Source organism: Diceros bicornis, chromosome 9, assembly GCF_020826845.1.
Source record: "Diceros bicornis minor isolate mBicDic1 chromosome 9, mDicBic1.mat.cur, whole genome shotgun sequence".
Classification (NCBI taxonomy): domain Eukaryota; kingdom Metazoa; phylum Chordata; class Mammalia; order Perissodactyla; family Rhinocerotidae; genus Diceros; species Diceros bicornis.
The window spans coordinates 63892213-63908252 of record NC_080748.1 but is presented as its reverse complement, the minus strand read 5'-3'; the positions used below and the strand labels follow the sequence as shown (position 1 = coordinate 63908252).

The 16040-nt window shown below is 33.8% G+C and overlaps 1 protein-coding gene across 1 annotated transcript; it reads left to right on the top strand.

Moving 5' to 3' along the window:
- The first annotated feature begins 615 nt into the window (after nucleotides 1-615).
- On the top strand, nucleotides 616-6098 carry SLITRK6 (SLIT and NTRK like family member 6). The gene is made up of 2 exons (XM_058547705.1): nucleotides 616-982; nucleotides 3368-6098. Exon 2 carries the CDS (start codon nucleotides 3391-3393, stop codon nucleotides 5908-5910), a length of 2520 nt encoding a protein of 839 aa, XP_058403688.1. The 5' UTR covers nucleotides 616-982; nucleotides 3368-3390; the 3' UTR covers nucleotides 5911-6098.
- Nucleotides 6099-16040: the final 9942 nt, after the last annotated feature.

The window sequence follows — 16040 nt, the reverse complement described above, 5'->3', positions numbered from 1 at the left end:
GTATAAAACAGAGTCTCTGACACGAGGCTTTAAAAAAATTTTTAAATAGTGAATACAAAAATGCAAATGCTGCAAGAAGGCAGTTCATGTTAACATTTTGAAAGTTAATTAGTGCACAATTTCAACCATAAATACCAGTAAAAAAAAACCCTGAAGCAACTATTCTACAGTTGCTTGCAGTTTTTCTGCACATGTGTGCAAATAGTACAGAACTGTGCTAGATGGGGATTTAACATAATGTATTTTTTAGCTTGCTATATAACACAAAACATTACTAAACCTTTAAAACGACATGTAATTATTCCCATCAAAATTGACTTGCACTATATTTGGTATTAAAAGGAGTGGAAAGACCATTTGCAGAAAGAGGAGGAGTTGAGCAGTCCCAAGGTGGAGCTGTCTCTGTGTTAAATGACACTGGCAGATTAAAGCACTCTGATGGGGAAGGGCTTAAAGGCTGAGTCAAAAGCCAAGAAGTCTCTTTATTTACGCCTACCTCCCAGCCCTTGGCAATCTGACTAATAACAAACTGAGCTAACAAGAAAGACTAGAAAGAGAGGAAAGAGAACGTTGCTGCAGCTTGGATCTACAACCTAAGAAAGCAAGAGTGATCAATCCCAGCTCTGTGAAACTTCTTGTTTATTTACTGCATTCAGCAGCTTGCAAATGGTTAACTATATGCAGAAAAGTCAGCACAGCTGTGAAGTATGCTGTGAATTTTAATTGGGGAAAAACAGGACTACTGCTTCGGGATGATCTAGTATGCACTCTGCTTGAAATATTTTCAATGAAATGCTCAGCATTTTGTCTTTCACCAGAGGTTTTAACTTTGTGAAGCAATGGGACTTGCCAAAAAGTGATATTTGAGAAGAAAGTACGTGGTGGTTGGTGTTTTCTTTTCCAATAAAGAGACTGCATTTACTTTGAACATCTCTTCCAGCTGTGCGTTACAGATAACGTCAGGAAGAGTTCTGCTTTACAGGTAAGATGAATGTTTCCAGGCTTCTCTGACACTTCTTTTTGCATTATCCTAAGGTGACTGAATTTATGTTTGCCTCTTTAAAAAAAATAACTTTGCATTAAAGGATATCTAGTCTCATTCTTGCTCATTGGCACCACTAATGCTGTAGCAGATGCCTGTTTTCTATGAGCAGCAGACATTTAGTCCAACAGCTGGCTGTAGAGAGAACAAATAAAATAATATGCCACTATTTCTTTTACAGCATGCAGTTTGTTATTGGAAACTAAATTGGTGTGCTTTCTGAAGGAAAGATCACTTTCAAACGCCATTGTTGAATTTAAAATATAAGCCAAATATTAAAAGATTCTTTGTATTTTGTATACTAGTTTTATTATTTTCTGACTTGAAAATATGTATTTTCTGAAAACATGTAAATGAAGATTTTTGACCTCTTTAACGTTGTATCAGATATTCTCAATATGAAACCACTCTTCAAATTTGTATGTATTTCTGAAAAGATTAGAAACTGTTCCCTAAGATATTCTGAAGAGCATATAAGATAAATAAAATAATAATAAAATAAAAAGAAATGCATATAAAATAAATAACATAATGAGAGATGATCATCTGGAAGTTATTTACTATTTTCTCAAGATGCTCTGCCTGGTGAAATGAATAGTATTCTTTCTTGGTAATCTATGGAGAAGTGCTTTTAGTGTTTCTGAAAGCTAATCCACAAGTTGGAGATTCCAATTACAAGCTGCTTGATTCTAAGCACAACACTCAGAGATGTTGAAAATCCAACAATTTCCCTATGGAAAAGTTGTCTGCTAACTTTTTCTTTATATAGAAAGACACTATATTGTTTTGTTTTGTTGGTTATCTTTTGTCTTTCAGAAACTTCATACTATCCATGTTTTCAATAAAACTGTGTTTTCATGGAATGAAAGTTTATCTTCAGGATTATTGATTGGGTTCTGGGATGTTTTATCTGGTTGTGAACTTTAATTAGATTCAAAGTTACTGTTCACATTCTATCCAGAAAAATGAAAGCAGTTACCATTTCGAAAAGTGGAATAGTGATGAGATGTGGTGTTTACCTTTCAATTTAGTTTATGTAAGTTTAAGGTGTGTTATTTAAAGGAAGGGAATAAACTTAGAGACCATTAGAGGTATTGTCTTGTCCTTGCTGTCATCTCAGAATGGGAATCTTTTTAAAAATTGCTGTTTCAGATGCACGTCTTAAATTTTGAAGGAGTTGGAATATGTGATGTTGTTAGCCTGAACTGTCATGTTCTATTTACCAAATTAGAGATATCTTAAATATTTTAGTATGGTGCTTTTGTTTCAGAGTTCATTGTTTGCGACTTCAAGCCTTATAATAAAGGAGATCAAATGCTTAATTATGTGATGACATTCAGTGCCCTAAAGCCTGTTTTAAGACCTCATTTGGAAGTCATTTGCTAGAAGTTTATATGAGGCATTGCTTATTCTTTTATAATAGCTGGAAATGTGTGTTAAAGATCATTTTTTTCCTTCTTAAGTTTTTATGCTATTAACCTTATTCATAACAGAATTAAAAAGCAGCAGGAAATATCCTACCTCTAGAAATTCAATATTAAGTGTGACTCCAGTGAAATTTGAATGAACAATCTTAATCGTATATATCTAATACGATTAGGCTTATACAAACCGCCCTGGACAGCATAGTGAAGACAAAATTCTTCTATAGTGTTCCACTTTATTACAACATGGTCAGAGACAGATTTTTCTCAAGGTTTTTAAGTAAATAATGAAGTTAGTATCTTAAGCCAAAATTCAAGCAGGTTAAACACAGACACAGTTACTAGATGTTATATTATGATACCCAATTCAAAAATAAAAATGAATAAAAGAAATGCATAATGCATACATACATGCATACATACAAACATTCTTTCTATCATTTTTGCATTCCCTACAGTTATCTCTGCTTCTGGCTAATATCTACGTATTTGTCTCTTATTGTAAGCCTTCAGCCTTAGGTTCATCTACTTTGAGGTAAAATAAATCAGGGTTTCTCAAATATACACCTTTGCATCATATCAAAGTATCAATGGTCCTTTTCGTCTATTAAAATGCAGTTTATTTGGTAGATATGAATAAAAATTGATTTAATGTTTTTTAAATTCTCTTTGGCCTAAATTTTATATTTTGGTCACAATGCAGGTTAAAAGTAAAATAAACCTGCCTGCCATCATGTTTGAAAAAAATAAAAGAAACTGTCAATGCAGCAAGGTATTCATATGTTCAGAGTAATCAATATTTTCCTTTTTAGAGGAAAATCTATCATTTTGAAAATGTCGGATTCATCCCCTCCCTTTTCCTGCCCACTAAAGCCCGTTGCTCTTGCCTTTTATTTTACAGAATCAGATCCATCACACGACAACATGAAGCTGTGGATCCATTTCTTATGTTCATCTCTCCTTGCCTGTCTGTCTTCACAGTCTCCGTCTCCAGTGTCCTCAGCCAGAGGTTCTTGCGATTCTCTTTGCAATTGTGAGGAAAAAGACGGCACAATGATAATAAATTGTGAAGAAAAAGGTATCAAAAAGTTATCCCAAATAAGTGTTCCACCATCACGACATTTCCACTTAAATTTATTAAATAATGGCTTGACAATGCTTCACACAAATGACTTTTCTGGGCTTACCAACGCTATCTCAATACACCTTGGATTTAACAATATTGCAGATATTGAGACTGGTGCATTTAATGGCCTTGGCCTTCTTAAGCAACTTCATATCAATCACAATTCTTTAGAAATTCTTAAAGAGGATACCTTCCATGGACTGGAAAACCTGGAATTTCTACAAGCAGATAACAATTTTATTACAGTGATTGAACCAAGTGCCTTTAGCAAGCTCAACAGACTTAAAGTGTTAATTTTAAATGACAATGCTATTGAGAGTCTTCCTCCAAACATATTTCGATTTGTTCCTTTAACTCATCTAGATCTTCGTGGAAATCAGTTGCAAACATTGCCTTATGTTGGTTTTTTAGAACACATTGGCCGAATATTGGATCTCCAGTTGGAGGACAATAAATGGGCCTGCAATTGTGACTTAGTCCAGCTAAAAATTTGGTTGGAAAACATGCCTCCACAGTCTGTGATTGGTGATGTTGTATGCAACAGCCCTCCATTTCTCAAAGGAAGCATACTGAGCCGACTGAAAGCAGAATCGATTTGCCCCACTCCACCAGTATTTGAAGAACATGAGGATCCTTCAGGATCATTACACCTCACAGTAACATCTTCAATAAGCGATAGTCGCATGTCAACCAAGACTATATTTCTTTTAAAACCCCCCACCAAAGCACCGGGTTTGATACCTTATATTACAAAGCCATCCACTCAACTTCCAGCACCCTACTGTCCTATTCCTTGTAACTGCAAAGTACTATCCCCATCAGGACTTCTAATACACTGTCAAGAACGCAATATTGAAAGCTTAGCAGATCTAAAACCTCCTCCACAAAATCCTAGAAAGCTTATTCTGGCGGGGAATATTATTCACACATTAATGAAGTCTGATCTAGTGGAATACTTCACTTTGGAAATGCTTCACTTGGGAAACAACCGTATTGAGGTGCTTGAAGAAGGATCATTTATGAATCTAACAAGATTACAAAAGCTCTATTTAAATGGGAACCATCTAACCAAATTAAGTAGAGGCATGTTCCTTGGTCTCCACAATCTTGAATACTTGTATCTTGAATACAATGCGGTTAAGGAAATATTACCAGGAAGCTTTAACCCAATGCCTAAACTTAAAGTTCTCTATTTAAATAATAACCTCCTACAAGTTTTACCGCCACGTATTTTTTCAGGGGTTCCCCTAACGAGGATAAACCTTAAAACAAACCAGTTTACCCATCTACCTGTAAGTAATATCTTGGATGACCTTGATTTATTGACCCAGATTGACCTTGAGGACAACCCCTGGGATTGCTCCTGTGACCTGGTTGGATTGCAGCAATGGATACAAAAATTAAGTACGAACACAGTGACAGATGACATCCTCTGCACTTCTCCGGAGCACCTAGCCAGGAAGGAATTAAAAGCACTAAATAGTGAACTTCTTTGCCCAGGTTTGGTCAATAACCCATCCCTGCCAACTCAGACTAGTTACATAATTGTCAGTACTCCTACGACCACAACTGCAGCAGATACTATTTTAAGATCACTTACCGATGCTGTACCACTATCTGTTTTAATATTAGGACTGCTGATTGTATTCATAACTATCGTGTTCTGTGCTGCAGGGATAGTGGTTCTGGTTCTCCACCGCAGGAGGAGATACAAAAAGAAACAAGCAGAAGAGCAGATGAGAGACAACAGTCCTGTGCATCTTCAATACAGCATGTATGGCCATAAAACAACTCACCACACTACTGAAAGACCCACCACATCGCTCTATGAGCAGCACATGGTGAGCCCCATGGTTCACGTCTACAGAAGTCCATCCTTTGGCTCAAAGCATTTGGAAGAGGAAGAAGAAAGGAATGAGAAAGAGGGAAGTGATGCAAAACATCTCCAAAGAAGTCTTTTAGAAAGGGAAAATCATTCACCACTCACGGGGTCGAATATGAAGTACAAAACCACAGACCAATCGGAATTTTTAACCTTCCAGGATGCCAGTTCATTATATAGGAACATTTTAGAGAAAGAAAGAGAACTTCAGCAACTGGGAATCACGGAATACCTAAGGAAAAACATTGCTCAACTCCAGCCCGATATGGAGGTACAGTATCCGGGAGCCCACGAAGAGTTAAAATTAATGGAGACATTAATGTACTCAAGGCCAAGGAAGGTATTAGTGGAACAGACTAAAAATGAGTATTTTGAGCTTAAAGCTAACTTACATGCTGAACCTGACTACTTAGAAGTCCTGGAGCAGCAAACATAGATGGAGAGTTTGAGGGCTTTCGCAGAAATGCTGTGATTCTGTCTTAAGTCCAAACGTTGTAAGTAAGTGCCTTATATAAGTGTGTCATCAATCAGAACTTAAGCACAGCAGTAATCCTATCGGAAAAAAAGAAGAAAAAGAAACTCAGGGATCACTGGGAGAAGCCATTGCATTGTCTTCAGGCAATTTTGTCTGTCCCCAATAAAATAAATCCTTGCATGTAAATCATTCAAGGATTATAGTAATATTTCTCCATATACTTAAAAGTGGTTCACGGAAGTCCTCTTGCACATCTAAACAAGTTCAATATTTAAGCAACTCTTATTTTTTTGAATTACTCTACCCATGGATTAAATAGAATTGGGTTTTGTCATTTAAAAATTATACCTGTATATGTAGTTATAACACACAAGGAATATATTGTTTATATAACCAGTATATGTACTGCAAAAATGTACATTGTCAGATATGCCTAATTTTCTTGCAATTGAAAGGTAAAACGAACTGGAACTTTAAAGTTACAAACAGTGATAGTAAAGAAAAAAATGGAAGGTTGAATTATATAAGCTATGAGTGGCCCACAACTTTGAACATTTGAGGATTGAAAAAATGCCACTGCTATTATGCTTTCTGAATTTAAAAATAAGAATGATTGATAGTTCAAGTGGAATGAATAAGCAAATTTTTTGGTTTTTCTGCACATTTTGTGTGGACAATCCTATTGTCAATGCTGCTGTGAACTAAGGTATGTCATTTGTGCTCAAAGTTTAATTCTTATTCTTGAAATATTTTAAAAATGCTACTGATATTCAACTGTAAATATGATTAGTGCATCTATTAAGTTTGGTTTCTTTCATAGCATTAATCCTTTGTAAAATTGAATACTATGATAGGAATATGTTTCTGTGGCAAGTGATAATTCACAGGTGTAAAACAAATAGGAAAAATTATTTTATTTTTATTGATGTATACTGATAGTTGCCATAAATTAGGAGCAAAAGGCACATACAAGGGTAAGTGGTTTGAGTTGCCTCAAGAGTGGAACAATGTAGCTTTATTTTACAAGAAAGTATAGCTAGATTTCTATGAACTATTTATTCTGTACAGTTTTGTATATTTTTGTTTCACAAAGGTAATTATTCTTGGGTGCCTTTCAAGAAAATTAAAAATATTGCTCACTACAATAAAACTAAAATGAACATCCTTTTTTTACATGTGCTTTCTTCAATTAGTCTGATCTGTAATTCAATAAAGTCGGGATTAACACATACACATGCACGCACACGTACACAAACGCACGCATGCAGAACAAGATTTCTGTTTGTTTTCACACACACAGAAGCATCCTGTTCTCCATGTGCAAAAAGGCCATTCATCGTCTGGGTATGATGACATGGAGCCGAACTTTACATCTGACTGGTAGTTTTCCCTTTCCAGCAAATTGTGTTCTTACTCAGTACAAATAGAAATGATTTATTTTTCTTCTTTCTGATTATAGAATCAATTATGTAGAAGATTTTCACAAGGCAATATGGAATTAATCAAGGTAATCTAGTTCTGTTTTCTGAACACCACACAGATCCATGTACAGCTTTAGGAAGGAAACATATTTCCTATCAGGAAGGACTTTGTTTAATTGACTTAACACTATTTTAGTGATTCCTGAATGTTCTATTAAATGTTTTGGTTTTCAACATTCAACTGTCTGTACTACTGGCTAAACATACATTATTTCTTTGATCTTGAATGATAAGGCTTCCTTTTGATAAAATCAGTAGAGGCCTGTGCTGCATGGTATGAAGACTAATTATAAGTCTATTATGAAATCATATCACTAGGTTTTCTTTTAAGTCATTGCATATATTAATAGAAAACAATAAAAAATTATGCATTAAAATGTTCATTGAAAACTTGAATTTCTCCATTAATTTCCAGGGTTGGAAAGGACAAAGATAGGATTTTTTTAAAGTAATACCTACTAAGGGGAAATCTGTGTGCTTATGGAATGCTTTATATATTTATCCACTAAAAAATATTCAGCACAGTAATGAGTAGTAAATGAACAATAAACCCTCCAAAGCATGACTGTAAAGATTACATTCTAAAGACAAAAAAAAGCAAAGCAAAAGCAGAATTCATGTTATTGCACTTCTCTCACTCAGTAGAGTGTCTGCCAATATTTTCTGATTTTAATCAAGTGCATGGAGATATTAGAAAGACTTCAGAAATTCCCATGCCTGGAGGACCTTTGGAATGAATCCATGAATACAGACAGAGACATGTCCTCAGAAACATTCTTCTCTTTTGAGTGGGGGAAATATTTTTTAAAAATGTTTATTCATTGTTAATTGCCTAAAATAATAGTGTTCATTCCTCAACTTACATAAAGACAGAAAAAAATTGTTTATGAAGTCATGTAAATACGTCCCCCAAATTAAATACAACCCCAAGACTAAAACCCTGTGGGAGTCTGGATATAACTTATAACGTTGTAGAAATAATTATGGTTTCCAAAGGGTAAGAGATTTTAAAGGCTTAAATGTTTCCTTCATGATGAAATCTTACTTAGGTGATTTGTTTTCCTACTAGAAATAGTTGAGAGTTGAGAAAGCTAGTGATGGTCTTTAACTCTTATCAGGTCTTGTGACCTATGATAATCGCTCAGAACTTTGGTTATTTTACCTGCATTTCCTATTTCTTCTCCCTCTCACTAAAGAAGAATTTTTATTATATTCCTTGTTTGATTATTTACTTAAGTGGCCAACAGAGTGTCTTTCTGCAACTAATTGTTAGATTCAGAGTCCCAAGTCCCAATTTGGTATCCTCAGCCTTATTCACACGTACCTGGGCATTCTAAAAAAAATTATACTTTTAATTATCCTAGTTATTTTTTTTAAATTTAAACAGAAGTTACACTTTGCTCGTTGCACATCAGTGCAAGTTCTGATTCATGTCTGAATCTTGAATTTTTGTAATATTGTGATACTAGCATATAATCATACTGGATCAAATCTTTTTAATTCTGTCAATCTGTTGACACTAATTGTATTAATCTTTATTTAGCAAATCATTTTTCACTAAATTACCATGAAAATACTTACTGTAAATTTATGAAAGTGTTCTTCAGATATCTTTCATTGATCTTCACACTAGGATGGAAATTTTACAATCTATATAAGAAAGGATTATATCAGTGATACTGGTTCTCCCTCTTGAATCAATCTCTTATATCATGGAGGAGAGACAGCCTTTCCTTGTTGCTCTAAGAGTAAGTAAATTGAAGTAACAACTAAGCAGCCTTTAATGCTTTAAATGCCTTTAAAACCTTGATGCTTTGACCCAATTAATTTAAAAGGCTTAAGCTGTGATCCAGGATTGAAGAAAATGATGAGTATCCCCTCATCATTAAAATGAAACCTTTTAAAATAGTGGTTTATATCAAATAACAATAAAGATGAACAGATAAAGATGAGATAGAAAGATGATATTTGCAATATACGTGATATATTTTGTATTATTTATTCTACGATAACTAATAGATGTAAAATCAAAGATACTTTTAAAAGAAGAGGAATACTACTAACTTGAAGAATTGTTGGACAATAAACTGTTTTTTTAATATAAACAAACAAATATCTAAAGAAAGCTCACCAAAGTTCCCCATACATAAATCTTGATAAGACATATGACATAATTTTCATTGGAGGAGATTATTCTCTACATGAAAAGAAAGTTATCCATCTACGTAAAATGCTGACTATTTGAGAAGAGACATTTGGATCTTCTGGTAATTGGAAAATGGTTTCACGATGAATTTGAGAATTCCTCTATTCCCTGAACACTTTTATGATACAAGCATGAATGGCTGCAGTTTTCTTCTTGAGAAGATATGGTATCATAAAAGGACAATCTTTTATGATAGGAGAGAAGACAAGTACAAGTTTTCCTCAGGAGGAATGGTCCTATATCTAGATGACAAGATCAAGAATGATCTCTTTGATGAGGAATGGACAAGTGATTAAGAATACAATATTCCTTTTGCCTTTTCAATTTTATACATCCTAAAACATAGATATTTGCCCAAACATTTCCTGAGATTTATAACCATAATAACGTTACATATAAAAAATAGTATGTAATAGTTGTTTATCACTGAATTATAATGACAATTATATTATTAAAATTATATTGTTTAAAAAATTTCTGTTTTATAAGGAAATAAATGCCATTATCTATTTTATAGAACACAACTAGTTTTTTAAAGATCAACTTATATTTATGATTTATACATCTATTCATATGTGTATGTAACATAGAGAAGGCTGCCAGATGTAGAATCCTCTTCTAGCTGCTTTGAAAGCATAAACAGACAAATACTCTTCTGTTAGTAAATGTCATTCAGCAGAATAGTGAATGAATAATGGAAACAAATCAAAACAACAAATTGCACGCACACACACACATGTATACACACATTCATGTATTTACAATTCAAATAATTTAAAATTGTACACTTTTTAAATAGAGTACTTTTACTTCAGAATTTTAAAATGTAGAAAACAGAAAGCCTGACCTTCCACAAATTATTGCCTCATATCTCTAAGGTTCTACCTGTGAGAATATTGATTATCTGCAAATGAGTAAGGTATTTTGAGTTACTTGTCTTTTATAAAATCTCTGAGTATCTAATTGTCATGTCATCATATTTGTTGTATAGAGTTCTTGAACAGATGTACACACAAAATGAATCATTTTGTTGCCAAAATGAATATGCTCAATTTTAAATTCCTGGTAATCAGTGATGAATTATAGTGAATGGATGTTAAGTGTATTTCCGTCCCATTACTTGGTGTTGTGAGCAATCCAAAGACATATAAGTCCCAATTACTATGTTTTTATGATTTATACTGTTGTAAATTAATATAGCAGTACATGGTAGAATAAGATGATTAACAATAAAGTTCAGAGGAGTCACGATTCTAGAAGAATAAGATCAGTTTAAGTGCTACATGTGATGTCACCAATTAAGACTTTCCTAGACCTGTTTTGGGCCTATTCCTAGCATTCTGAAGTATTTTCACTTAAAAAGTATATATTTGAAGAAGACATTGTATTTTGGTACAGCCAACACAATTTCCAGATGTCAACACATCCTAAACTTTAGAGTTTATCTATTCTAATTTTCTCATTTTACAAATGAAGGGGATAAGAGATTTGCCTTACATAACTAGTAAGAGTAACAAGGCCAGAAGTGGAACCCTGTTTTATCACTGTTGTTTTATTTTGTTTTGTTTTATTCTAGGGGCAGTGGTCTTCTCCAGATTGTCTGTCATAGTTATGAGTATTTACAGGCCATATGGAATCTCAGAAAACATTTGTCTTGTTGTTGCACGTACTTTGTTTCTGTGGTTAGATAGGACATTCTTATTTTAACATTTTATTGAAATAAAAATTAGACATTTGAGTAACTTCAGACATGGATTGCATAATTCTAAGTTATTCAAAGTTATGTATAAGCACATTTTAGATACAAGTGGAAAAATGCTGAATAATTTAGTGAATTGGACAACATATACATGTGGTAGACAGAAACACTGTGTAGGATTTTTTTTAATTCAGAATAATTACTATTTATCAATACTCTATAATTTTCAAACACAATTCATTAAGAATTTGATTTCTGTTCTATCTCATAGAATCCAAGATTGACAAAGAAAATACAATACAGATAGTCGTCATGATATTGCATTGACTTAAAACTTCATGTATAAACAATATGTAATTTAAGTGATATTAGAATTATCATACATATAGAGATTATGGTATCAGATATTTTCATTATTCCATTTTTTAAGACCTCTGCCTGAAGCAACATCATCTCCATGGTATTGCTTGTACGTTAAAATAAAGATCATTATTTTAATGAATATACTATTTGAATCCTAGAAAGACAGCTTTATAGTATGAGGGATTTTTTTCTTCCTTTTAAGCAAACCTTGTTTTTAGAGCAGTTGTAGGTTCATAGCAAAACTGACCAGAAAATACAGAGTTCCTATATACCTACTGTCCCTGCAGAAGCCTAGCCACCCCTACTATCAACATCCCCCATCAGGGTGGTACAGTTATTACAATTGATGTACCTACATTGATACGTAATTATCACCCAAACCCCCTAGTTTACATTAGGATTCACTGTGGATGCTTTACATTCTTTGGGTTTTGACAAACGTGTAACAACACGTATTCATCATTATAGTATCAAACAGCATATTTTCACTTCCCTATAAACCCTTTGTGCCTTGTCTAATTCATCCATCCCTCGCAACCACTGATGTTTTTACTATCTCCATAGTATTGTCTTTTTCGGAATGTCATATAGGTGAAATCATACAGTATGTAGCCTTTTCAGATTGGCTTCTTTCACTTATAATATGCATTTAATATTCCTCCATGTCTTTTCATGGATTAATATCTCATCTTCTTTTAGCACTGAATAATATTTCATTGTCTGGATGTACCACAGTTTATTTATCCATTCATCTACTGGGATGTTGTGGTTGTTTCCAAGTTTGGGCAATTATGAATACAGCTGTTATAAACATCCTTGTGTAGGTTTGTATGTGGACATAAGTTTTCAACTCATTTGGGTAAATACTAAGGAGCTGAATTGCTGGATCATATAGTAAGAGTATGTTTAGTTTAGTAAGAAACCACCAAACTGTCTTCTAAAGTGGCTACACCATTTTGCACTCCCACCAGCGATGAATGAGAGTTCCTGTGGCTCCACATCCTCGTCAGCATTTGGTGTTGTCAGTGTTCTGGATTTTGGCCACTCTAATAGGTGTGTAGTGGTATCTCATTGTTGTTTTCATTGACATTTCCTTGATGACATATGATGGAGAGCGTCTTTCATGTGCTTTTTTGTCAGCTGTATGTCTTCCTTGGTGGGGTGTCTGTTAAGCAATTTGGTCCATTTTTAAATCAGGTTGTTTGTTTTCTTATTGTTGAGTTTTAAGAGTTCTTTATATATTTTGGATAACAGACCTTTATAAAATATGTCTTCAACAAATATTTCTTCTAGTCTGTGGCTTGTCTTCTCATTCTCTTGGCAGCACATTTCACAGAGCAGAAGTTTTTAATCTTAATGAAATCTAGCTTATCAATTATTTCTTTTTTGGATCATGCCTTTGGTGGTATCTATTAAGTCATCTCCATATTCAAGGTCACCTAGATTTTCTTCTATGTTCTCTTCTCGGAGTTTTATAGTTTGTGCATTATGTTGAGGCCTATGATCCATTTTGAGGTAATTGCTGTGAAGGACGTAAGGTTTGAATCTAGATTCATTTTTTGACATGTGGATGTCCATTTATTGAAAAGACAATATGATGGGTTTTTAAATCACATGCAATTTAAAAATGTATTGTTTATTTATTTACAATATAATTCATTTTAGTCTTTATATTTAATGCTTGAGTGTCATTAATACTACACATTATTGCATGTCTGAGAAAGCATAACGTATAACAGAGAAAAATGTCAAGTTATAAAGATTAGTGTCATTGGGTCTGAATTACCTGAAGCTACAAGAGTGTTGAATATGAATATAACACAATGAGCCTAGCAGGACTCTTAGCAGTCGTCCTTTAGAAGGTCTGCATTATACCCACGGGTTTACGTAAATGATAAAGATAGCTAAAATTTAGTCTTTGCCTACCAGACACCTATACCCAGTTGCAGGTGCTTTAGATATACTCAGTTTACTCCTCATATGAAACCTGCAAGTAATTCTATTACTATCATTTTACATATAAAGGCAATGAAGCTCAGAAAGTTAAATTGCCCAGAATCACACGTGTAGTAGTGGTCGAGTTCAGATTTCTCTGATTTGGAAAATTCCTGAGTCTACTGCCTTATCATGCCTCATCTCACAATGATTTTAGAAAAATATTTCAAAATGTGGATACTATTTCCTTCAATTGGGACAAACGCTGTATTGTTCACATTTGCAAACATGCTGTCTCATCAAACTTATCATATTGCTTTCATTTTGTATATGTTTGTTTACCTTCTAGTCATGCCTTAAACCTGTCATTGATATAAATAGTAACCTTTGAAATTTGAGAGGTCTGAAGTCTCCATATGTTTGTTGACACTTTATTCAATTTAAAAAACTATTTATTGAGAAATATATGTATTTCAGACGCCAGTGAAATGCTCCAACAATGACTCTTCATCATCCAAATACAAACTTGCAACATTATATTAATGATATATATGAAAACATAGCAATAAATTTGCCTAATCTTTTAATCTGATCGATGTATGTAATTAATAGTTAACAACATAAAGTTTGCTTCATAATGCAAAGCTTGGCTTTCATTGTAATATATATTTCCGAATTCCTCTGGATTTTTAACTCAGCTGCCTCTTCGCATTTTCTGCAGAGACACATCCATAAAACCTACTCCCAGCAAAGCTCATACGTCTTCATTCAGAAGGAGATCATGTTTTCTCAACCTGCCCCACATTATGCTGTACTAATAGTCACAACTTTGCTCTGTCCTCCATCCTGTGGATTGGCAGGCAATGGCATACCAGTCATGCACAACCTACTTGCTGGTTATTAAGGTGTGCCGCTCAGTCTCCGCCTCCACAGTTGCCCCGCACACACTGTGCAAGTAGACCGTCTGCCATTTTTAAAAGCCTATGTCTTTCACTGATGTCTACCTCTGAAGATGTAGGAATGCTAAAACTAATCTCTCTAGTTTCCCATGGCAGATTCAGCAATTCTTGTGGAACAATTCTTAAGCAATATTAAAACAAAGGAAAATGGAGTTGGAAGAGTTTATAGGGATCAATTTGTAAAAGGTTATAATTAGAGAATTAGGAGATGGAGGTTGACAGAGTAAATAAAAATGGTTGCTTTTGTTCCTGCCTATTTGTACTCTTGGTCCTTTTCCATCCTTGATGCTTCTTTTCCCTTGCCCGTTCTGTTATTATTAACCTCCTATAGCCAAATGCTTGCCACCGTCCACAAGGAATCATCCTATGCAGTCCCTGGGGCCATGAATTTTATTTCTTTATTTTTTCACTAAGTGGATTGATCTTCCTCTTAGTGTTGTTGCTGTTATCTCCAAATTAAACAAAACAAAAGTTCCCTTGGTTATAACTACACTAAGCTGTGAATATTTTAGGCGGTTTATCAATTGAAAAACCATATGAAGTTTTAATACATGGAATTTCAGATAAAATAATAAAGCAGCCATTTCAAGAGTGTAAAGGAGATACTTTGGAAAGAGCAAGCCGTAGGCTGTTTAGTCATATCATAAATTCAATCCCCAAATTTTACTTGACCTTGTTCCTTAAAAGATAAGTTTGTTGAGGATATTCAATTAAAAAACATGTGCCCTGTATAGCCACAACGGTACCAGAGAAACTTGGCTCATCAAATTTTGAAAGCTTTCTGAAACCTTCTCTTGCACTTCAGTGTTTCAACTGATTTTCAACCAATGTACTATTTCTTGCTCATATCAATGAACTAAAAACTTCCCCTCTGTGAGATGTATCTGGATCACTGATAATTCAATCAGTTCAATAATTCAATTCAATATTACTGAATACTGAACTGTTATATAATTACAAAATGATATATTTAGCAATATGAGTGGGTGGGTACTCCAAGAACATCAAGTCTAGGTCTATCTAAGTCAATCATTTCTCTCTACAGAATTACGATAATGTGACACTGGGATTATATGGAAAGAACATCTGCTTCAGGGTCAGAACAATATGAGTTCCAATTCAATCTCAGTTATGTGCTATGTAACTTTGAGAAACTTATTTAAACCTATAGGAGTCACAGATTTTTCTTGAAGGAAATAATAACTTACTTTTCAGAGTTGATTTTTCAGTTTATTAACATATAAAATAAATTTCTCTGCTTGTACATTTTCAGAAAAGTTTAGAGGTAGTACTGTGGTAGTGAAAAAGAGAAGATATTTGGATAAATTTAGGAAAAGCAGTTAAATTCTCTGAATTTAATATCTCTTGTTTGTAAAATGGAAAAGAATAATAATGTTCCAATAATTTAAAGATTTTTGAAGACTCATTGAGGCACTGTATGTGAAGGG

Coding starts and splice junctions, on each gene's coding strand:
- SLITRK6 (XM_058547705.1), top strand. CDS start 3,391: ATGAAGCTGTGGATCCATTTCTTATGTTCATCTCTCCTTGCCTGTCTG.